The following is a 26,096-nucleotide window of genomic DNA, read 5'->3' on the forward strand; positions in this document are numbered from 1 at the left end:
TCAGGTCTCAATAGTGACACGTATACCTCCTCTTCCTTTAGAGGAAGATCTTACATTTTCCTCAATACTGTAGTGTTTTCCTTCACAATCCAAGCCCTGCCTGAGAGTTCCAGGACATTCTAAACTGACACTTCCCTTCTACTTCTGAATCACTGTGCTACTGAATGCTTGGATGTCTGACCCTAAGTAATGATCCACAGCTGATACTAATCATTTAGATCTGCAAATACCACTCTCCTGCCCATAGTGTGAATTCCTTGAAAGTTAGGAAATGCTTTTCACCTTTCAATATCAACTTCGAAAGCATGTTCTGGTGCAATAGAAAGCTTCAACTATGTTGATTGTTAAACAATCATAGCTACAAGAAAAGAGTTCTGGATCCTAATTCCTTCTCTCTCTTATTCCCTTGGTTTCCTTCCTGTTGTTCGCTTTGCCTTCTCACTTTCTTCCAGGATCCATTATACAGTTCCATTCTTTAACATCCAACTTACTTGTAACTTCTATCAGTTCACCAGTTTTCCTTTCCCCCTTCTCGTCCCCTCCCCCGCCACTTATACTATTCCTCATTCTCTGATTCTTTCCCATATACGCACACTCCTTACCTGGTCACATCAACAGGAAACACCATCAAATTCTTTCAACCTCATCGCTGAACAGGGACTAAATCAGCTTCCAAGGGTGGGGGCTTTTTAAGGCAGCCTGGTGGAGTCACCAAGCAATGGGAATAATTTTTATTACTAAGCGGATTAGTTGGAAGAAGAGTGATGGGGCCTATTTAAATATGATCCTCCACAGCTACTCAGACACAGCTTCAGACTCTGCTCCCAGGCCCCAGCAAGCTCCATCCATCAGAGGCTAGGAGAACAGTCCTGGCCCTGGGGGCTGACAGTAATCGTGTGAGCAAATATGGCCTGCCAGCATCCATAACTGTACCCATTCCTCTCTATGCAGACATTGTTTTATATTCTGTCAGGAAATCCCTAAACTGTTAGGTCAGGATTAGGAAAGGGAAGAAAAAAATCACTCCTCTATATTCTGGTTTCAATATATATTCTTCCTAATAGGTGTCATTATCTAGCCATTTTCAGGGTCCTTAAATTATGCAATGACCCCTCCTAAGAAAGTCAAGTCATATATTCTATTCAAGTCACATATGAAGCCCACCCACCTGCCAAGCATGTTACTCAACATTTAAAGAACCTATCATATAAATGGAATCTGTGCTTTATCCTTTGAAGACATTGTTGTAGCAATTAATACTCAATTTAAATTGTATTCTCTGTTATTTCACAGGAGAAAAAAAAAGAACTTTAAAGGCTTTGATCATTTAAAAGTTTTCAGTTTACAAAGTCAATATTCAAGCCCACACCTGTATTTCTCCAAAGCTTTAAAAAGGTTTATTTATTTTTATTTGGACGGCAAACATACAGAGAGAAGGAGAGACAGAAAGATCTTCTGTCCGATGATTCATTCCCCAAGTGGCCACAAAGGCTGGAGCAGAACTGATACCTGACCAGGAGCCAGGAGCATCTTCTGGATCTTCCATGCAGGTGCAGGGCCCCGAGGGTTTGGGCCCTCTTCTACTGCTTTTCCAGGCCACAGGCAGGAAGCTAGATGGGAAGTGGAGCTGCTGGGACACGAACTACTACCCATATCGGATCCCTGTACATGCAAGGTGAGGACTTCAGCCACTAGACACACTGAATCCTCTCCAAAGCTTTTTAACCAATATGCTATACCTGTTCATCAGTTCATACTTTCAGGAAATATGTTATCAAGATATATTTATCGGGCCCAGTGCAGTGGCGCAAGTGGTTAAGGTCCTCGCCTTGCATGCCCAGGATCCCATATGGGCGCCGGTTCTATCCCGGCAGCCCCGCTTCCCTTCCAGCTCCCTGCCTGTGGCCCGGGAAGGCAGTTGAGGACAGCCCAAGGCCTTGGGACCCTGCACCCGCGTAGGAGACCTGAAAGAGGCTCCTGGCTTTGGATCGGCATAGCACCGGCCGTTGCGCTCACTTGGGGAGTGAATCATCGGATGGAAGATCTTCCTCTCTGTCTCTCCTCTCTGTATATCCGCCTTTCCAATAAAAAATAATAAAAATAAATCTTTAAAAAAAAGATATATTTATCGATTAGTCTGTCTCATACGTAGCTTGATTTTTAACTATATGTTCACATCTGGTTTAACACTCACTGTTAGCAAAATCCAATTCATGACCATTGACGGTGAATAAAGGATTCTGCTCATAATTAACATTTGCCATCTTTCCTTCTTGAATCATTTTCCCACCCATGTTCTGACTGTATCTCAACATGGCACAGTAAGCAAGTAATCTTCATATTCCAAGTTCAGTAGATCAAACCGTTCAGATCAGACCCTTCTATGAACTATCCATATTCCTTTCCATGTGTGACAACATTCTCAAAGAAGATTCAACACCCAGGTTTGCTTCACACCCTGCTTGGTTGGAGAGATGGGGCTGTTTTCTGACACTACAGCCACAGTTGATCAAAGGGTTAAACCAGCAGCAGTCTAGCTTGGCGTTCTGTGGAGTGGGATCCTCTGGAGTCATGATCATTGATCTTCTTGGAGATACGCTCCTAGGGCATACAGCTAGATAGACCCAGGCCTCCTTTGTGATCCCATGTCCCAGAGGACTTCATTTTTCCTAAAGCAAGTCTGTGATGTCAACCAGTCTCAAAACCAATCCCAGTGTTAAGTGAATGATGCATCACCAGCCAGATCAAGACATGACTCTGCCCTGGTGCTTAGTTTTACAGTTCTGAAAAGCTCACCCTTGCTTCATTTCCTTCTACTCACTATCCCATTCTTTCTACACGCTATCAGTACTGTGCTCTTCCAGATCCACGTCAGTGAGAGGCACTTCTCACCCACAGAAGCCCTCTTGGCAGGTGTCTACACGTGCCTGCTTATTGCTTGGTTGGTCCAGAGAACATTCCTTATCTTACTCTCAGATTAGATACAGTGAGAAATTGCCATTGTTAAATTATATTTTTCCTTGGTTTCTGTGGAATTATATTTGCTTAACTTTTCTCCTTATTACATTTCCAGTCTTCAATATCCGTTGATGGTTTCTCTTCTTCCTGGATTACCTAATGTGTCTTTTATTTGGACTTTTTCCATATTCTTTAATCGAATACCACAGCCTCACACCCAAACTCTCCTTGACCACAAGATCTGCTTTCTCCTAAATAACTCCACCTGACTGTCATCTAGGAAATTCAAAGCTATCAAGACAGTTACCATATGAGGGATGTTCAGAAAGTTTATGAAAATGAGTATTATGAAAATATTATGCACAAACTTCAAATTTATTGTCACCCAAATGAATTGAACTTTTATAATTTTTCAGTTAGTTTATTTGTTTGAAAAGCAGAAAGAGATAGAGGGATCCTTTTTCTCCTCCATCTCAAGGTATGTCTGCCCCCCTAATAATACTGATTTGTCAATTGACCTAAACAAAACAAAATTACTTCTTATGTTTTTTACAGTGTCAGAATAATGACATTCTTGCTTCAAGCTGCAAGAATGAATGTTTCTGAATATTTATCTTTAGAAAGACAGAATTACAGAGGTTGGGGTGAGGGGGAGAGATCTTTCTATTAAAAAAAGTTTCCTTAATTTCTTCAAAAGGCAGAGACAGATTTGGGGTAGGGATGTGGCTGTTAAAACTGAGAAAGAAAAATATTCCATCTGTTGTTTTCACTCTCCAAATGGTCATAATAGCCAGGGATAAGCCAGGCTGAAATCAAGAACCAGGAGCTTCTTCTAGGTCTACCACATAGGTGCAGGGCCCCAAGCACCTGGACATCTCCCACTGTCTTCCCAGAGGCATTAGCAGCAAGCTAGATTGGAAGTGGAGAAGTCGGGATTCAAACCAGCACCGATGTGGGATATCAGCACTGCGAACAGCAGCTTCATTTGGTATACCACAAACCTTGTCCCTAAAAGTAAGAAAAATTCCATTCACTGGTCCTCTTCCCAAATGACTCACTTGAGTCATCCGTCATTGCTTGCCCATGCTATTTGCAGAGATATGAATCAGATGTTGAGCATCCAAGAATCACACTGGCACCCATATGGAGTGATAATCATATACAATGTTGACATCTAAGGTATCAGCTTTGCCTGCTACACCACAATGCTGGCCATGAAAAGCCTACTCCTTCTACTGGACATTTTCATTCTGGAATTGGAGAACTTTGATGGAACGGTCTGGGATTATAGAGGAAGAGCCACTGTTTTAGCGGATGTATCCATCAGTTTCTGTGCCTGTGGATGGGACAAGTCTTCACATTCTCAGAGGCGTTCAAGTCGATGGTTACGCATTCAGAAAGCATGTGATGTACTTTCTGTATGGGTATCTAATTCTGCTCCCAATGCTACTGCAAAGAGATTGGGAAGCATTTTCATAACACTAGAGAAGTTCTGGGGGCCAAGATTTGTTTTTTAACTCCTTGCCGTAATAACTAGGGGTACCTAAAGATGCTTTACAAAATTAAAATCAAATTTATAGATACGTACACATGTATAACATGAGTGATATTTCACAACATTTGAAGTAAAGTTAAATTAAACATAAATCAATTTTAGTGAAAAATATTTTGAGATCCTTGTATAATTCTTTTCATAATTACCCACTGATGAAAAGAAGTAACAGAGAAACACATTAAAATCACTAGCAGAAGTTATATGTATTAGGTTGAAATGACAACCCAGGGAACAAAAGCAAATTCAAAGAACTTCATCTCTATGTTCTTGATGGACAGGAGACCAGGCAGTAGTTCCCTCCATCCTGGATCCAGACCGCATTTCAGGGCATAGGGTGTAAAATGTGCTCTTTGAGATTTGTACTGACTTATGAGTCAGGAGACCTGAACCAAAATTAAAATCATTTATCTTCTGGTTTAACATGAAATACATCTGTGACTGGGGGTGTGGGGGTCAGGTGGTGCAATGGCGTGAGGGGTCGGTTTATGTTCTTCGAACTTGGCTGAGACAAATATTTGCTAAACAAAAAGGCCATCTGACTCATACAGGACCTGATTTGAAGTTTGTAGAGAAATCAGGATGGAATTGCCCAGAAGCACTTCTCAAGGGATTTTTCCCAGAAGCATTGTAAATTCTCTGTAGTGGCCTAAGCTGTCCTCATATGTACTCCACATGACTGTCTCAAGGAAGGAAACGAACAAAACACTGAACTATAGCACTGAAGTTGATACAGATAATACATTATTCAGTTTCATGTTCACTACGTGGCTGGGATTGTACATATATGTTATTAAATTCTCACAGATGAGAAATCTTTATAGAATACCATGTAATGATCAAAAGTGACTATGAGGGGAAAAAAAGTAAATTTCAGGTTTTGTCATTACCAATATAACAGTGCATTTGCGATAATGGAATACACTGTACATGGAAAAGTATGGAAGAAGAGGGAATTAAAGGAATTCCACTTAACAGCTAAGCAATATGGAAAGCAGAAGTCAAGTCAGAAAATAGAAGAATGAGAAAAACAAGGCTGGAAGGTTATACATTTATGTTATAAAACAAAACAGCAACCAGAGTGTAAACCTAAAAACAATGAAGATGCAAGAGGAAAAAAGAATCAACTATTTGCATAGAAGAGTGTCTCTGCGGGTACCAGGGGACTAAAGGTAATAATGGTAAAGATTTTTCAAGATTCCTCCCAACTGAAAGGCATCAGAATTGCTGGGGTGGGTGGTCTCAATGAATATGTAAAGTTTAATAAAATCAGTTCCTCAAAACTGCAGCTGGAGGGTTAGATTGGCACCACAGGATGCTTCTTTTACATCAGACTACTGTCTTATTGCATCCAAGTTTGAAATATGTTCGCAAAACAGAACACACTTCTGTTAAGTGGATTACACTAATTTTCAAAGATCCTTTCATAGCTAAAAAATAAAATCTCAAAGGAACTTTGGTAGTCACATCTTACAAACAGCAAATTCTTCCAGAGCAGAGGCAAGAGTAGCAAAACCCACCTGGACAATGATCTCAGAGTTACCAAACCAGGTCTGGAGAACTTTTTGCTTTTTTGTTACAGGTACCAGGGTGTATAAAAGGCACTATGGTGCCTTTTAATGAATCTCAACGTTTTGTGTGTGGTTAACGATGTTTTCTATGTACTTGTAGACAATTGGAGAGATTTGAATCAGTTCAGTATTTCTGGAAAGAATATTGAAAACCACTCATTCGTGTCCTTCATCCAACACATACGAAAATGTTAATGTGTTTAGTACAAGCTGTATGAACTGATTCAACAGAAAGTATTTTTCCTCTGATAGAATTTAACTTCTACTGAGAAAGTGTGCAACAAATGCTTAAGCAAATTTAATTAGATAAAATGGCTTGTAAAAAAGAAAATTCTATAATGTGTAAACATCATAGCATGAAGTCTTAAAATACAGATGTAAGATACAGATGCATAAGAGATAATAGAAAGTAACAAATATTGTTGGAAATTTAAATGAAAGATTCACCTTGTGTTAGTGGAATAAAGAAGCAAATTAATACTAAGCCTGAAAATTTTATTTTATTTTTAGTGGAATTCCTCAAAAATTGGTTGGGGTTGTAAAGAATATAAACATGCATATGTGGAGATTAAAAGAGTAGCTTTATATCTGCATTTAAACAGATGGCACAGGGGCAGGCTTGGGCACCATGAGTAAGTTGTCCATTGAATGCCTTTAGATGATGACTCCTGGTCTTAAATCCTTGGCATCATGTGGAAATCCAGGTTGACTTCCAGACTCCTGGTTTAGTCCTCACCCAGTCCTGGCTGCTGCAGTCATTTAGAGAATGAAATGGAAGTTCTCTCTCCATCTTTCTCTTTGTCTCTGCATCTCTTCCTTTCAAATACACATGAAAATAAATAGATAAGTAGACACATATGTCCCACAATGACTCTATTATAACCAATTGACCTACAAAGAGAATATAATAGAACTTAAATTTGTATTTATACCTTCCTTCAGAAATTATATTTGCCCTTATGTGTCATATACACAATATCTTGTTACACTATTCCTATATATAGTTTTTCAATAAAAATAAAATTATAAATATATTCAAGTATGTCCTCATTCTTATTTGTGTTTGCTTATACAGATTCATAACAATTGAAAGCTACCATTCTACTGCATGTATAAAAACCAGACTTTATGGAACTATGTTTATAATGCTCACATACTATAACAACAGAAGCTGAAGTTGCTCTGTCAATTCTTGTATTCCTAAAGGGATTATGAAAGGCACCATCAAAAATTTAAATTCTTCCCACACCAATCTGTATATGTAGTCCACAATGTTATTGTTCAGGTTTTGTACATGAAATGATATATTTCTTCACAACTTGGAAGTCAAATTACTACCAAAACTTCCAAACCAATACTTGCTTTCTGAATTAGCCTCTGCACAGATAGGTAAAGAGTTTCAAGACCACAGTGGCACTTAGAGCTCACTTTCCACAAGACTGCACTGAATCACTCTCTCCTTTACCTTCTATCCTTGATATATGAGTTGAAGTTGAAACCATTCTTCTTGAAGGACTAAGTTACACGCCCTCATTTTTAGAGTATTATACAGATTTTTGTCCTCAGAGAAAAAAATGCCCTGTAAAAGGGAGAGGGGATAGAATTGAGACATTTTGGGACTCACCATGAATTTCAGAGTGTATGTGATGCTGTTCAGATTGCTGCTAAGCTCACTTATTTATTTTTGGAGCTTGGTTATGTTATATAAACTTCATGTCCATCAGCATTTTTGTAAGTGTGAGTTATAATCATAACAGTTGATATTTATTCTTCTCAGCTCCTGAGTTAAGCCTTAGGCATAACATCCCTATATCTCCACATCTATATGTAATAAATAATATCCCTAACCAGATTTTATGGATTAAAAGTTATCACTGAAGTAGTTACTAATCATCCTAGTCTGGGCAGATAGTTGGAGGCATATGACACCTAAGCCCTCAGTTTAAATAAATACACTCCAAAATTAATTCTGGCAGCATTAACCAGATTTCCATTATTTTAATTAAAATAGCTAAGAGGAGCTTTTCAGGAAAGACCCATTTTGGATCACAGTTTTGGAGTTTCAAAATCTAAAGCTGGGTGGTGCCATTAGTGAAGTGGAGCAATATGTGCAGAGAGTATGCCTCAGTGATCCAGGAGGCAGTGAGTGGGAGTGAGGCCAAACTTGGCTAACCTGTCTTCAGAGGGTGTGCCCTTGTTGACCTAAGGATACTCCCTATGCCCACTCTCCAGACACCATAATCAGATCATTGCCTAATTCAGTAACCCTGATTATGAGACTCTGGAGACAAGGCTCCAACAGATAAGCTTCTAGAATACACCCAAACTATCACCCAAACCAAAAAGCTGGAAAACACTAAGTCGTATCTGATGTACCAGTTGTTGTGGATAGTAGATGACATTGTGGCCACTACTGATAGTGCCTACACAGCTGTCCTCTGAGTGAAGAAGTTAGGAAAATAATATAGGAAAACACACACACTCCTTTACAATTACTTATATGTCCGAGGCCAGTGTTTACGCAACTAAGACCTCACAAACACATGATAGGATAACACATGCTATCCCTCTAGAACATGAAAGTTGACTTAGAATTCTTTACTATTGCCAGCATTTCAAGTGCTCTGTGTGGGTGAAGACACTTAAGACCTAAACGTTCCAACAGACACTTGCTCATCCTTTGAGAGTATTGATCTTCATGATGGCTTCTAGATTTGCCAGATCAATTTGGAGAAAAATATTTCTGGGCATATCCTGCTCACCAGGGAGCTGCAAAGAGTTCATAGAAAATGGAACTAGAAGATTTGTCCATTTTGATGAAAAGTTAGTGAAATTCATTTAAATTTATAACATGTATGTATCATAATATTTTGAAGACTCCTTCATAACTCTATTCTTATGCAGATTTTGTTGAATTAATCTCACACTTCTAAAATAATCTCTAATTTGAGTAATAGCTAATGAGCTACAATTTTAAAGAGCCTATATGTTAGATTACAACAAAACCTTTTTTTTTTTATTGGAAAGGTACATTTACAAAGTTAAGGAGATACAGAGAGAAAGATCTTCCATCCACTGATTTTTCTCCTCAAATAGCCACAACAGCCAGGGCTGAGCCAATACAAAGCCAGGAGCCAGGAACTTCTTCTGGGTGTCCTAGGCAGATGCAGTCTCCCAAGGCTTTGGGTCATCCTTGACTGCTTTCCCAGGTCACAAGCAGGGAGTTGGATGGAAAGTGGAGCAGCCATTCATCCAGCACAGGCTGGAATGGGGAAGATCAGGCCAAGCTGGGCTACACCACCTGCTGGCAAATGCTGAGGTGAGACATACCATACCAGACTGGGCCAGAGCACCCACCATCACATGCGAGACTGGGACAGAGATTGAGCCAGATAGGGACAAGCCATGTCAGGCTAGACCACAGAATTACCTGGAGAGTGCAAGATTCAGGCTGGAGAGTGGGTCCAGTGGGGAGGTTGTGGGCTCCTCTCTGATGGGCTGAAACTCACACTGGTGAGTATGAGAACAAGGACTAAGGTGGGCCTAACTGAACAGGTGGTGGCATGCACTGGCATGAGTATATGCTGGAGGGTGCAGTCAGTTGGGTTGAGTTAGGCTTTAATGCCCAATCATATATATGAAATCTCAATGGGATGTAGGGCAAACTGGACCAGTCCACTGCACATGCTGGCAGGTACAGGAACCAGAGTTGGGGGCAGGGGAAGGAGGTAGTCCAGTGGGAATCATTTGGGCTCGCTCTGACTGAGCTGCAGCTCTTCCTGTGGTACATGAGAGCTGAGCTTGAGTTAGGCAGGGCTGGACTTGGCTGTAGCACCCATTGGTTTGCTGAAGATGGAGGTCAGAACAAATTGATCAGCAACTACAAGGCAATTTAATAGCTAACTTCTGGGCCAATAGAAGTAGACTATGATAGCCAATCGACCTTAGAAAGATTTCCTCATCCTTGGAACAGCACTATCAGCAGCATCTCAGAGCTATAAAAAACACATGAACAGAACCCTCAGAAAATGTTCCTTAATGGGGAACTTGGGATGACATTGGGTGGCAGTTCCCCATCCTGTGGGTAACACGGCAGTTGGAAGGCTGGCAATAGTTTTTCTTCTTGTATTCTCCTCTCCTCCATTCATGGGAAGAAGAAAAATAAAATGTGTAAACAATGATCTCATGTCTATGCCCTGATCCTTGACCCTTCCCACTTTGATCAACTATGTAAACATCATCAATAATAAAATTGAGAAAAAAAAAGAAAGAAAAAAAAGAAAGTGAACCAGCTAGGACCTGAACCAGCACCCACATGGGATCACAGTGGATACAAGGTGAGGATTTTGCAGCTAGGCTATTGGCTGGGCCCAAAACCTTTCTTTAAAAAGCTATCTGACCATGTAGACAGATAGAGGTAGCTGAGTGTATATGTGGAGATTGTTCTTTCCATTTTCTTATTTAAGCTGTCTTCTAATGAAAGGCATAATGATTCTTCAAATCCTTCTATGAGTATCTCCCTGGCTAACCCAATTCATCTATTTACCATGACTCAGATGGTACTCAACACTTGCTGGAAATCTTCTAAGCTGGGCCTTGGCTAACACATCAACTGTTTTGCTCACTGATACATTCATCTGTAAAAAGTGGGTAGCACTCTTTCATAGGGATGCTGCAACTTTCAAATGTGATAACATATAAAGTTGTGCTATTATGTCTTGTTTAGTACATTGGATATATATATCAAGTTCTTATTACATTCGAAGTTCTAGAAAGCTATTTTGGTTGCATTTTTATAGTTGTAAACTTACTTCTGCTTACTGATTAAATAGACAATAAAGATATTTCATAGCAATGCTAAATGCCAGATAATATAATTTCACTAGAAATTAAGAGAGTGTCAAGCGCCACACAGCTCTTATATAGAAGAACTAAATTTCACACTCAATATTTTGATACCAAGTTACACAACACAGTTAGCCTTATTCATTTAGGTGTGTTTATGTTCTGGATTGATCACTTTTATTTCATACTTTATTATAATAATGTTTTCTCTGGGTGTTATAATGTTTAGTATTTTTTCCATTACTAAATTCATGGAAACTATTTCTAATTCTTGAGTTCGAGAGTTAAATCTATTGGGTAGTAGGCTAAGCGTCTGCCTGTGGCATTGGTAACCTATATGGGCACCAGTTTGAGTCCCAGTTGCACTACTTCCAGTCCGGTACCCTGTTAACATGCCTGAAAAAGCAGTGGAAGATAGCACTAGTGCTGGGTTCCTACACAAAAATGGGGGACCCAGATTTAGCGCCTGGCTCTTGGCTTTAGATTGGCCCAGTTCTGGTCATTGTGGCCATTTGGAGAGTGAATTAGTTGATGAAGAGTCCATATCTCTTCTTCTCTCTCTGTAACTCTACCTTTTAAATAATGTTTTAGCAATAATTTAACTGATTTTAACTCACAATATACAAGATGATGGTGTAACAAACTCCTAACTTTTAATGGAATTAGTAGTATTCCCTATCTTCAATGTTTTGAATGTAGTGCTACAAAGCAACTCTCACAGTAGATAAAAGATGATTTGGCACAGCAAAAAAGAATATTTCCCATAGGTGTGAGGGATACTTCTCTCTTTGCTTAACTTAAATCACACGGAACATGTAAAAAATAAATACATATTTATTTCTCATCATTATAATTTTTTACAGAATAGATTCTTTTTCAAATTGGCAAAATTTACCCCTCTGATGTAACCTTGGTTTGAACAAATATCTGGATGATCTTCCTCCGAATTTCCTTGGTCTTGATGGTGTAGACTATGGGATTCAACACAGGAGGTACCAGAAGGTAGGCATTGGCCATGAGGGCATGAGTCAGTGGTGACAGGTGTTTTCCAAAACGATGAATGACAGACACTCCAATGAGTGGCACATAGAAGATGAGTACAGCACAAATGTGTGAAACACAAGTGTTCAGTGCCTTCAACCTGCCTTCCCCAGAGGCAATAGCCATCACCGTCCGGAGAATGAACACATAAGAGAGAAGGATGGAGAGGGAATCAGAGCCCTTGGTGAAAATTACAGCAATGAGGCCATAGAGACTGTTGACCCGAGTGCTGGCACAGGCAAGGCGCATGACATCTTGGTGGAGGCAGAAAGAATGGGAAAGGATGTTGGAGAGGTAGAAAGGGAGCCGCTTGATGAGGAAAGGCACAGGAAAGACCACACAAACTGCCCTTGACAAGATGACTATCCCTGTTTTGCAGACCACACTGTTAGTTAGGATGGTGCCATACCTGAGGGGGTTCCAGATTGCCACAACCCTATCAATGGCCATAGCCACCAGCACACCAGACTCAATGGCTGAAAAGGTATGAATGAAGTACATTTGAACAAGGCAGGCATCAAAAGGGATGAACTTGTAGTTAAACCAGAATATGCCCAGCATAGAGGGCAAAGTGCACAAGGCTAGTCCCATGTCTGCAAACGCCAGCATACACAGGAAGTAGTACATGGGGATATGCAGAGATGATTCCGACTTGATGGTTGAGATAATAATGCCATTGCCAAAGAGGGCAACCACATATATCACACCCAGTGGGAATGCCATCCAATAATACTTTTGTTCAAGACCCGGAATCCCAGTTAAGACAAAATAAAGGTGCTGGAAGTGAGAATGGTTATCTGCCATGGAGCCATATGCTGTAGGCATGAGGAGGGGATACAGGTTCCCAATGAAAGTCTTCCTAAAAATGAAGTGACAGAAAATAATGATATATTAGTGTCTGGCTTGCCTGAGAAGGCCACAGTTTTATTTCTGCATGAATGTTTTATGTAAGGGGAGGTGGAAGGGACTGAATCCCTGAAATTATGAATCCAAGATGTATCCAGAAGTGAATGTTTCTTACTGGCCCACAGGTACAAAACTTATCCATATACAAATAAACCATATTCAGTTTAAGGCATATGCTGTAGAGACAAACTGTTAGATAAACAAAACTGCTGCCACTTCTGTCCTTTCGTTGTTACAATCATTAGCTTACAAGCTACTAAGCAGGATGCTGAGAACACATCTCAGTCAAGATAAATATAAAGACAATGTAAAATATGAATTATTTTATTCCCAACAAAAGATTCCATCCCCACCCATCACACTTCTATGCCCAGGTTTATGGAAAATAGAATTCAGAGATGCTTATTTTGTCATTCTCAAAAATACTTGCATGGCTCTTTAATAATATACATTTTCTTTTTAAAATAACTGTACTTACTTGTTTACATGAAGCAAACAAATTTCATGTATTTCCCATACGCAGTTTGAACAATTTTATAATGATACATCCAAACATTACTCCCTCCTGCCCACCTATTTGAAAACCGGCCATATGGCATTAGTGTGAGTATTAAAATGTAAAAGGCAGAACAAGTATGGTTCCTGAAATGAAAACTTCTGCTTTTCACATATTCTCAGCATGTTGACACTAGATTTTTTGTTTCTCATTGTTTGATTACAGCACTTTGAAATTGCCAGATGTGAAAGTGATAGATTTATTCCTAGCACAAAGACTCATACTTAATTCTGTAACCTGTATTGTTATTAATAATCGATCCTTTGCTTTGCAACTGCACATCTTCCCCTAACAGATAAATGCTTATAAATCTCTAGTTGGCTGCTCTCATGTCAAGTTTTAAAAATTGAAACTATTAAGACTGTATCTATGAAATAGGTATCTGTTTCCTTTATTTAAATAATACATGGATGTGGTAACACTCTCCCAAGAAATTTTTTTGAAAATTTTCTAAATATGATTTCCTAATCTTAGCCAGGATACTTTATTTCTGTATAATATCCATTCCTTTTATAACTCAATCAAATAATTCAAACATGTGGCTTAATAGATGACCAGCATATGTTTTCTGTCCTTACAATAAAGTATTGTTTTAGTCTGTGTGTTTGGGCCAAGCATGGTAATCTAGTGGCTAAAATCCTTGCCTTGCATGTGCCAGAATCCCATATGGGTACCTGGTTCATGTCCCAGCTGCTCCACTTCCTATCCAGCTCACTGCTTGTGGCCTGGGAAAGCAATAGAGGATGGCCCAAAGCCATGGGACTCTGCACCCATGTGGGATACCAAGAAGAAGCTCCAGGCTCCTTGCTTCAGAATGGTTCATCTCCAGCTGTTGTGGCCATTTGGAGAATGAACCAATGGATGGAAGATCTTTCTCTCTGTGTCTTCTTCTGTCTGTAAATCTGCCTTTCCAATAAAAACAAATAAATCTTTGAAAAAATAGTTTAGTATATGTGTATTTTATTGACTTTAGGGAAACTGAATTCCAATTAAATTCATTACATTATTGTGATAAAGAGTGAGAATGAGGGAAATTTTAGAAAATGGACAAATGAGAGAAGCAAACTGGAAAGTGAAGATACGTTGCAGTATGTATCTCTACTCCTTAATGAAAGGAGGACACCCAATGAAACTGTTAAATATACTTTGACAACCTGATACTAGATTTTCCACCATCACCTTACCTGCCATACTACACTTAAATAGCAGAATGTTGGGTCTATAACTATTGCTGAAGGACAAAATATTGTCATAATATGGGAAGGGGGTGGATATTGTGGAGGCAAGAAGTGGAGTGGAAGGGGGATTCCATATACCTTCAAAACTGTATCCTGGAAAATAACGATAACAACAAAAAAGAAAGTGATAAAATTAAGATAGATGAAGAAAAGAAAGAAAAGGAAAAGGGATAAACATGAAAATAGAAATGCAAAGAATGGTAGAGGTAACGTTGATGCATTTTGCTTTTTCATAACTCAAAAACCTGAAACAAATTTAAAAAAAAAAAGACCTTGCCCTGGACCGGACCTAATCAAATAACTTGTTAGTAGCAAAACAGATCAAAGGGATGCAAGGAAAATCACAGTGTAAAGCACTGGGAGCTCAGGGGCTCAACTGGAGAAGATTCAATCAAAATTGCAAGCCGTGGTCAAAAACCATACTTGGTGATGAAGGCCATTGTTGCCACATTTCAAGACATTCTAACTGAAGTTTCTAACTGGCTCACAGCCATTCTTTCCTGTGTACCCTTTTCTTTCCCTATCCTTCAGTCCTCAGCCTAAGACCACTAGAACTTTATAAAACAAATCCAAACAAGAAAATAAAGCACACAGCATAAGGGACTTGATTTGAGGCTGAAGGTCAAGGAAAAGCAATGGGAAACAGAAAGGAATGGATGGGAGCTGATTATCTGGAAATATTCTATTGACGGCTAGCCTTAGCCTGTGGTTTTGTTCTCAGACTTACCTGCTTGCTAACAGAGACCTCCGCAGGAAAGCGACTGTTACACAGCCTGAGATTCACCAGGCAAAGCCATCCCTACTACCTCACATGAAATTTTATATCCTGAGCTGTTCCACCATGGCCCTCACTATACCAGGGAGAGTTCCACAGATCAACAAAAAACGGTTGTTCCCCAGGGCTGCAAAGACTGGGGATGGCTGATCATAGTTGTAAATCTCCCCAGATTTCCTTATCTGGGGACTAGCATCAAATTGAGAAAGTTACTAGGAAAAAGTGTGTGTGTGTGTCATAGGTTGAGAAATTCTATAAGTCGATTACTGCTCAACCTGTCTCTTGGGACTACCTTAGCCATCTCTTGATTTCCATGCCCTGAATGAATGATATTTGCCTTTATTTTCCCAAGACATGGCAAATTTAACCAACAGATCTCAAAGTTATTCTATGATATTCCTCATTCAAATTCAGTTCTGAAGTTGAAGCAGCTTCCTAATGAAGGATTCCTACCAGATACTTCAGTCTTTTCTAAGTTTCCAATATTTTCAGTGTTTTTCTGTCTTTAATATTGACCTATTAAGGCACACTCAGAGAAAAAGGCAAATAAGAGGCTCCTTAGGGAGTCAACAAATCAAGAGGCAATGAAAATTTCAGAATATCTCATTATGATCTTCAGAAAATGTGCTTGTCTCTATCTGCCCTACCTAATAATAAGACCTCATCAGCAATAATATTAGTAACAATGATAACCCATATTAATTCTGAGTGTTATCAGTTATATAATTCATCACACTCATTTTAACAATCAATCATCATTAACATAATCTAGCTGTGATGTGGCTATGATGGGTATTATCATTTTTATAGATTAGAAAAGAGAATCACATTGGAAATAGGTCCAGACTCTTTGTATAATTATAATAACCAAATTGCATCAAGACTTATTGTCCTTGGTGTGTTCTGGACTTATTGGATCTTAAATAACACCATGGAAAAGGAAGAAAGAAAGGCGAACATAAAATGTGCTTCATATACCAACTGCTTATATTTACTTATTAGTCATCTACAGGAAAATATCAGTTATTCAATAGTATTGCAGGTTACTTTTCCAATACCATAGTCTTTTTTTTAAGATTCATTTATATTGAAAGGCAGATACACAGAGAGGAGGAGGGACGAGAGAAAGATCTTCCATCTGATGGCCCACTCCCCTAAGTGGCCACAACAGCCAGAACTGAGCTGATCTGAATTCAGGAGCTTCCTCCTAGTCTGCCACACACATGCATGGTCCCAAGGCCTTAGGCCATCCTCAACTGCCTTCCCAGGCTGCAAGTAGGGAGCTGGATGGAAAGCAAGACTACCAGGATTAGAAACAGCACCTCTATGAGATCCATGCAAGGAGAATACTTTAGCCACTAGTCTACCATGCCAGGTCCAATACCATAGTCTTCTAAAGCATTGTTTCATTCTTCAATAAACCCATATCTCCAACACATTTGTTTAATTCTATTCAATCTAATTAACCCATGGAGCTGCTTTACTTGAAATATCTTGATCTCTGTATTCCACAGTTTACATAAGTGTGTCACCTTGCAACTCAATCATGCTCTTACTCATATTTTTCTTTTCTGTGGGAAAGTAGGGTACATGAGTAATCAATGAAATTTTTATTCCACTTTGATCACCCAACACTACCAATCATTTGTATCAGAAATAGATTTTGATTTCTCTTGTGGGAGTTTTCTATCTTACACTGTCAATCCAAGGGTAAAACTGAACAGGTGTGACCATACATTTCCTCCTACTATTTTTATGCCTGAAGAACAAAAAATCATTGGAGAATTCTTATTCTGCATTAAGCCAGATGTTATAGCCCTGAAATTCTCTGATTATTTTAGTTTTCCTTGGTGGGAATTTTCCCTTCGAAATAAAAAGCAATTTCTCAGATTCACATGTTTAATTTCCCTAACTCAGTCTTACTCCAATCACTTTCTAAAGGAAGACATTTTATATACTGTTTTTAAAACATTGTGACGACAGGGCCAGAGATGGTAGCCTAGTGGCTAAGTTTGAGCCTTGCGTACGTCAGGATCCCATAGAGCACCAGTTCGTGTCACAACTGCTTCCCATCCAGCTCCCTGCTTGTGGCGTGACCCTAACCCACACAGGAGACCCATTGCAGGCTCATGACTCATGGCTCCTGGCTTCGGATTGGTTCAGCTCCAGCCATTGTGGCCTCTTGGGGAGTGAATCAGCAGACAGAGATCTTTCTGTCACTCCTCCTCTCTGTAAATCTGCCTTTCCAATAAAAATAAAATACATTTTTAAAAAGTGATGATTGAATCTTTCAGCTCTCATACTATCATAGCTCTTTATTAAAATACATTCACATGCATCGTTTCCTTTTTTGAATCTAGCTAAATTCCTTCTTTTTAGGTTCAATAATAAACCAGTTCTGTTTCCAGTATCTTTCACACCATTCCTAATTTATCACATGATCTTTTCCATTCTATACTGTCTGCTGGTGGTTCACTGTACACATATGCATTTTAAAATTACACACATGTATATATTTATTAAATCTATAATATCCATTATGTATGTAATAAAAGTATACATATGTTTAATTCATAAATTATAGTATTTATTTGTGTATATTAAAATTACACACATATAATATATAACTAAGCTTTCATATTAAACCATGTTCCTCCAAAATTCATAGCTCTAATTCTGATCCTTGCCTAGAATTTCAGTTATGTGTTTCTGATCCTGGTTGTTTTAGTCACTTTCATGAAGATTTACATAGACAATTTGTTCATAGTTTTTTGTTTTTTGTTTACTAAAGGTTTACTTATTGATTTATTTGAAAGGCAGACAGACAATCAGAGAGGGAGAGAGAAAGAGATAGAGAGAGGAAGAAAGAGAAGGAGAGATAGATCCATCTTCCATTTGCTGGTTCACTTCCTCATTGATCAAAACATCCAGAACTGGGGCAGGCCAAAGTCCGGAGTCAGGATCCCCTTACTGGTCACCCACATGGGTGAGCGAGGGCTTAACTATGTAAACTGGACTCCCATACATAATTGTATTATGAAATCTCACATCATGACGTTAATCACTTACAGGAAATAAAGATCTGCTCTTGATATGAAACACATAACTAAAACACAGTTCTAGTTCTTCCCTTCTTTAGCTTCAGCCCAGATTTTTTTTTTAAAGATTTATTTATTCTTATTGGAAAGTCAGATATACAGAGAGGAGGAGAGACAGAGAGAAAGATCTTCTGTCTGCTGAATCATTCCCCAAGTGGCCATAGTGGCCAGAGCTGAGCCAATCCAAAGCCAGGAGCCATGAATCATGAGCCTCCGATGGGTCTTCTGTGTGGGTTGGGGTTAAGCTATAAGCAGGGAGCTGGATGGGAAGCAGTGCCGCCTTGCCAGGCTCTTAGCAGGGAGGTGGATTGGAAGCCGAGTGGCCAAGGCTCAAACTCTTACTGTGATATTGTATGCCAGAATCACAAGAGGCTGCTGAACCCAGGATGTCACACACCAACCCCAACATATTCACAACTTTTAAAAGTAAGTTTATGCTTTCCCCTCAGTGTCTTATTTATTCAACTTTGTAATATAGTAAGTAGATAATCCAATTAATTGTACTTTTGTAAAACTAAAAAATTCATCCTATAAATACTACTTCCTCAAGCATTTTCAATACTCCTTTCTTTGTATCTTTTATTACATTATACGATTCTGGAAACTTATTTCCTATAAATGGGCATCTAGGACAACAATCTACCTCTTTTTACAGAAAAATAAATTGCTTTGCTTAGTCTTGTTTTTTAAAGTAGCAAAACTAACATTTTCCTTTGAACGTGACTTATAAATTATATTTTTTGTAAAGATTACGTATTTTTATTTGAAGAGATTCACAGAGAGAGGAGAGACAAAGAGAAAGAGAGAGACAGAATTCTTCCACCTTCTGGTTCACTCCACAAATGGCCACAATGGCAGGAGCTGGGCCAATCTGAACCCAGCGGCCAGGGGCTTCCTTCAGTTCTTTCTCATGGGTGCATGAGCCCAACAACTTAAGCCATCTCTGCTGTTTTCCTAGGCCAAGTCAGGTAGCTGGATTGGAAGTGAACAGCCAGTACTAGAACCAGCACCAATACTGGATGGTGCTACAGCAGGCACAGAATTAGTATGTTATGCCATCATGTTGGCCCTGTTTTACTTATTCTTATTTTCTCTCTTCTTTATTTCCCTTAGCTATGAGTGAGATATAAAGTTTCTCTTGCTTTCTGTAAGTTTTTTTTTTTTTTGAAAAATCTTACTCTAATAGTACTTGGTACTAACCAGTTAGATACAGGTGTTTTATTACATGTACTTAAATTATCTCATTGCTTTACAATTAATTTTTTATGAAGACTCAATAGAACAATCACAAGAAGTTGAGAATGCATTTAATAATTTGTAGCCCCATATAATCGATCTTATCTATCCCTAAGCAGTTTCCATAACACAATAATTTTCAACCTTCATGAAAGTGCATTTTCTGAAAATCAGATTATTTCTTATTGACTCATTCTTAACTTTTCTGAGGCAATTAAAATGTCAATTAGTTGAATGTGTCAAACACAAATAGCCCAGGGCTAGTTCATAATCAGGGTCACTAAAAATATCTGTTGTATGAAACAAGAGCAAAATGCAAGGACAGAAGAAAGGAGTAAACATCGCCAGTCTTATTTTATTTTCCTCTTGCTTCTACTCGAAGAACACTGCACTTCACACTTCAAAAATGCCAATATTATTTTTGCCTCATTCCCCTAATAATGCCCTCAACCCCCTTTCTTCCTTCTCTCCATAGAAAGGATTCAGTCTCAATAGTTAGAATGCTGCCTTTTTCTCAAAATCAGCCACATTCCATTTATTACCAAATATCTTTCTTTTGTTTCATAAATATCGTAGAAAACATTCTAGGGTGGTCAAGTTTTGTTTTTATCACTTCCGCTGGAATGTAGGATACAATTTTGAAAATCCTCATTTCCATTGTTTTATTGTTGCCTATAATATATCAGCTGCTCAAAAATGGTCTGCTTTTAAGCTGTGATTCTCAGCAAAGGAAGATTAAGGAATTGAAATTGACATGTAAAAAAGTCCAACATTGTACTTGCACCTTATTAAAGCTATCTTTGAATTCCTTTTTTCCACTGTCTAGGAAACTGAAGCTCAGAGATGTGAGGTAGTTTAACAATGGTAAGAAAAGTAGCAGGTCGCCGATTTCCACCCAGATTCATCTAAATCTGAACCCCTAGAGTGCCACAAAGTGAGCTCTTGAAACACTGTAAAACAAAAAACACCCCTGGTGATCTGAGAAATGGAGGATCTGGGGACAATTTCATATGTGGGTTTAAATTCCAGTTGCTAAATTTGAGAATAAACTCTAGTTCCAGGGGAACACCCCAGCTGGTATTGATTTGGAAGACATAGGAGGAGGGAGGGATGGTAACCTGAGTCCAGGAGCGGTTAGAGTAGACCCTGGAGATGAAAAGATGAACACACCATCAAATCATACAGAAGTGACAGGGATGAACCAGAATAAATCTGCAGTATGAGATCTGGGTACCCAGGTCAGGTGTGGGGGCTGCAGGAATAAAGGCCCACCTTTGAAAAATCTGGGGAGAGGGGAGGAGTAGTGGATGTTACAGAACACGATGTGAGTCCAAATTGTTTACAGAAATTTGGGCTGATGATGTTCAGAGTATGAAGGGAAAAGCACAAGCTCGGATGAGATGTCAGGGTGTCTGGTGATATCTGCTCCATCAAAAACCAGGGCATCCATTAAGAGTAAGAAATGTGAGGGGAATGTGAGCAATCACAAAGCACATGAAAAAAGCAAAGAAAAAGGAGTCAAAATGTCTGAGCTGGAGGAATGAGGGGTCCAGTCAACACATGTGGCTAGAGACGAGAGTCCATTCCTCAGGCCTGTGATATTTGAGTTGACTCTGACCTGAGAGTTCCAAGACTACAAAGCCAAGTGACGAAGTGATCCCTGCAGACCTGAAACCTGGGGCCTTAATGCAATTTGCACCATGTGGCACCACACTGAGGTAATAGCAATTAGTCAAAACCTGAAGCGACAAAGCCAGAACGTGTCTCTGAGGACTGAGCTCAGGCACTCTCTGGGGCTCATTATCTACTTTCTGAGAAAAGGGCCAGGAAGGGGTTGTGGTAATGACCCAAGGACAGACAGATGGGGAAAAGATGGGGTTTTAGGGACTGTCAGGTCAGTGAGCACTGGACCGGTAGAGGGAGGGCAGGACTGTTCATGAGCTTTGAGAGCATGCCTGCACGCTAGGAACAGAAGGATTTTTCCATTCCTTCTGCAACACGGAGACCACTGGAGATCACAACAGACGCTTAACTAACCACAGGGTCTGCCTGAAGCTCCCCATGGGGCTCTGGCAAAGGCAGTTCTGGACACCTGTGCTCACCTTTCCTGTACCCTGCACTCCACCCACTCTCACATTAACATAAAAGGTACAACCGCGGCAGTCCTTTCATCACCAGTGAGGGTCGCTGGGAGATCCCAGGTATGGTGAGTGAACAGCACGAAGGGAGAAGCAGGTGTGGGAAAGGATAGTAAGACTGAAGGTGGGGGTCTGAAAATCAGTGGGAGGAGGTAGGAAATGGGAAACAAAGCACAAAGGAGAGGAAAGGAGGGGAAAAAAACGGTCTGGGAGCTCTCATTTTTGAACCTGGAAAGGTAGAAAGGAGACAGTGCCGAGAAGGTGGCACTTCTCAGAAAGTTGCAAAATTTTTAAGAGTGGTAAAGTAGACTGGATGAGGGTGGGGCTGGAGAGAGAAAGAAAAGCTAGGTGACATGTAAGTATCTGTGAAACTCAGTCTGGGAAATGAGAAAATTCTTGCTTAAGCAGGATCTTCAAGCAACTCATGGATTCCAACTAATTTATTTTAGGTGTAAAGCATAAATGATATTACAGTTGAAATAAAGCAGATAAAATCTGTCTTCTCCCTCAAGCAGGTCAGAATGCAGCAGGACGGCTTTGAAAGAGTCAGGATCGTATGTTTTAGGCACACTGAGACATTAGAATAAAGGATGTATTCATTTGAAAGGGAATAGCACATCAGAATGTCTGTGGGAGTTGATAGCATGTGAATTCCAGTAAACAACAAATTGACTCCTGGTATGGAAAATGGAGTGCAGGTCAGGTTCCCCTCTGGTGCAAGGCCTATGAAGAATCACACGGTGCTTGGATGCTTGGAAATGACTGAAACTGTTATACAACTAAAAACAAAGGACCCCCCCAAATTAATGTGACTTAAGCAATAGAATGGCACTTGGCAGACATAGTTGAGCAAAGTTTTCACTAAGGGATATCTTAAAGTTGTACATTTTAATTCTAAATGTACCAAAGGCAAGGAATTCTAGCTGGTAGAATTTGTGGAATCTGGAAAAATTCAATGATAGTGGTAATCTCTGCTCTGTGGGCTGGCTTTCTGCCTTCTGTGTCCTCATAGAACTATGCTGGAGTCCTCATCACAAGGTCTTCAGGGCACAGCCGAATCTCCTGGGCATCCCCAGGGGAGACACAGCATGAGAAGTATTCTGCATATACATGGCAGAAGAACTGACAATGACCTTATCTTCTAGACGCAGAGCTTGGAGAGTATGACCTAACTTTGCACCTATAACCATCAAGTCATTTGCTAAATTGTTTGATTTTTTTTCAATTTCAGAAGCTGGCAACTGTCTTTAGTTGCTGTTTGTGCTCCATCCACATGCGGGTGTCTTCTAATCATACCCACATATATACCTGACTTGACTTCTTGCTTTCTTAGTTAATGCCCTAGATTGATGCCGGCTTTCCAGCAGATTGCCTGGGGCTTGTCACTGATGATATCTCTCATGAGACAGGGTCAATATGCAGATAAATTGGGAGCTCCCAGGGCATGGAGGGAAAATCACAGCCTGGAGATAAGTCTATTCTTTTTTTTTTAATTTTATTATTATTATTTTTTTATTCTCTTGGCTGATCCTTCCTGATCTCATCTATCGGCTATGACCTGATTCCTGGACAGTTCATGTCATAAATTTCCTCACATTGCCCACTTCCTGAGTCATCCTAATATCAAAAGACCCTACCTGACTTACACTCTTCCTGCTGGTCTGGTAAATATCAGGAAGACTGTGGATGGGGACTGCAAAAGCAAGGATCAGATCTGGACACAAACATGAAGTGAGCAGCTGATGTCCTCTAGGTACCTGCTCAGACCTCCTCTTTACACCTGCGTTAACACACCCTTCCAACCAGAGCTCACATGTTCCACCCACCCCTCCCCCGGGATGCTGAGTTACTTCTCTCTCATATGTTCCATAGCCAGTTTGCTAATTAATAAAAATCTATCCAGAAATGTTCAGCATCTAAAAAAATTTTCGGTAACAATGTCCTTGTCTTTGATTTTGATCCATAAAACCAAGAATATACAAAGCAAAATTTCAGTTGGAAATTCATTTGTCTTTGTAGTAGCGTATCCGTTATCAGCTAATTGTTTGCTATTGCCAATCCTGATGATTTGTGTGATGTGTTCAAGAGATATGTTTATGATTTTGATATGTCCCAATGAATGTATGTGAGCTGCATGTTAGTGAATGTGGTTGCTGATTAACATGTATATTCATGAAGGGATTGCAGTTAATTATTTTCTGAATGAGCATGTTTGTGGAAAAATAATTGATTCTATGTATTTACCTAATTATGTGAAGCTCTCAGAAACTGAGGACATTACCTTTAGGGTATGCATACATGAATTCATAATATATGATGACAAGACATGCATGAACACCATTCCGATTTCTATGTGCCTTTTCATGTGAATCCTTGTACATTCATAGAAGCATATATTCCAAACTTCTAAACTGGAGAATCAGGGTTTTTTTGTCCGCATCCTTGAATATATGTGAGTTGTAATATACATGTTCACTTGCTTGTGTATGGATTTAATATGTATCTACCTCAAAATACTTCTGTCTGAGGATATACACCATTAGTACATGTATGGAGGGGGTCAGTTGGAATAAGCATGTATGTATGCTTCTGTGTTGTGTGATGTTTGAGTGATTATGCATATGTCTATCGTGTGTGGACATGCACACCAGTTTCTACATGAGCGGAGTCATTTGCTTATAAACCCGCTTCCTGTGTATTGGTCTGGGTATAGGAATATTCATTTACTTCCAGCATATTTTCTAAGCTTTTACATATACATGTAATTATTAGGAAGACACAGAGTACTTTTGGAGGTTTTAAAATTATGCATAATACAATAATGCATAAATCTCATGCAACTTCTTAAACTTTAACAGCTTGCTCATTCTTAATCAGGATATTAGACATCAAGAACATCCGCCTATAAAGAATTCTTTCTTGAAAGCCATTATCTCTTTTTGTATATTTTACATGTGATAATCCTTTCCTCTGATATATATAGCAAAAGCTAAAATTATCAAACCAAATGAATTTCTTATTTTAAAATGTGCTCCAAAATTGTTCCAGGCAATTCACACAATTTCAGAAAAAAACCATTTGTCATTTTAGGCGTTTTACTTTTAATATTATCACATTTGTTGATGTCTTTACTTACAGTACTTTCTGTCTAATTTTAGAGATATTTTTTGTTTAGAAACATTTTAAACTGTTACAAAGTTTATGATGATTCAGTTAAAATCTGAGGATAAATTTATTGATTCCCACTGAAAGTCCTGCTGGCTCTTTGAGGGAATTTTGTTTCATTATGGCAACTGTTTTACTAGTTACTCTTTTAACTATATTGAGTGGTTCAATCTATAAATGAGCAATACATTTCCATTTACTTAAGCTTCTTTAATTCTTGAATAGCCCATAATAAGCTTCAGTATACCAGCTTTCTGTTTTACTGATTTTTCTCTGCATTTTTCTTTCTGATATTTTCTTAAATATAATTGCCTTCTTAATTTATATTCAAATCCTTCATTGCTCTTATGTAGGCATACAATTGATGTCTGTATCTTAACTTTTTCTGTCTGCTGTCTTACTAAACCCAGTGATTAACTTCAGTGCTTTTTTAGGATGGATTCCTTATGATTTTCTCATCAGTGGATACAGATCATCTTACTTATTCTTTACAAACTGGAAACTTAATTCTCTTTTTCTTTAGTGCGGTCTCTACATTCTGAAACATCCAGAGAAGGGGCAAGAACGAGTCTCTTCACACTAAGTCTCAGGAGAACACAGAACTGTGTTTTAAGTTGATGCAGGCTGTTCATAGATGCCCTTTGTTGGATGGAGCAAATTCCTGTCTATTCCTAGTTACTGGAAACTTTTCACAATGAGTGCATGTGACATTTTGACAGTAATGTTTTTCTTTTGTCTGTGTCCATAAAGATGGCCATGCACAGTTTCTCTCCTCTGTTCCCTTAATATGTGCAATTACATGCATTGATCTGAAAATGCAAAGCGAAGCTGTACTTCTGAGATAAAAATTGCTTAATGAAGTGTATAACTGACTGGGCATATTACTGGAGTTGATCTGATAATATCAGAATTCTATGGAAAAATGGAGGGATATTCTTTTTTATATGTCAAATTTATATCAGATTTTAAAATCAACTTCACATCACATGTGTAGGTTGACTTGAATTTTACAAAACA

The 26,096-nt window shown here is 39.0% G+C and overlaps 1 protein-coding gene across 1 annotated transcript; it reads right to left on the minus strand.

The window, feature by feature from the left end:
* Positions 1-11,817: 11,817 nt before the first annotated feature.
* Positions 11,818-12,771, minus strand: LOC121145496 (olfactory receptor 51H1-like). Its single transcript, XM_040964388.1, has one exon. The coding sequence runs from the start codon at positions 12,769-12,771 to the stop codon at positions 11,818-11,820; it is 954 nt and encodes a 317-aa protein (XP_040820322.1).
* Positions 12,772-26,096: the final 13,325 nt, after the last annotated feature.

The sequence above is a fragment of the Ochotona curzoniae genome, unplaced genomic scaffold (assembly GCF_017591425.1).
Source record: "Ochotona curzoniae isolate NIBS_2020 unplaced genomic scaffold, NIBS_Ocur_1.0 scaffold_3223, whole genome shotgun sequence".
Taxonomy (NCBI): domain Eukaryota; kingdom Metazoa; phylum Chordata; class Mammalia; order Lagomorpha; family Ochotonidae; genus Ochotona; species Ochotona curzoniae.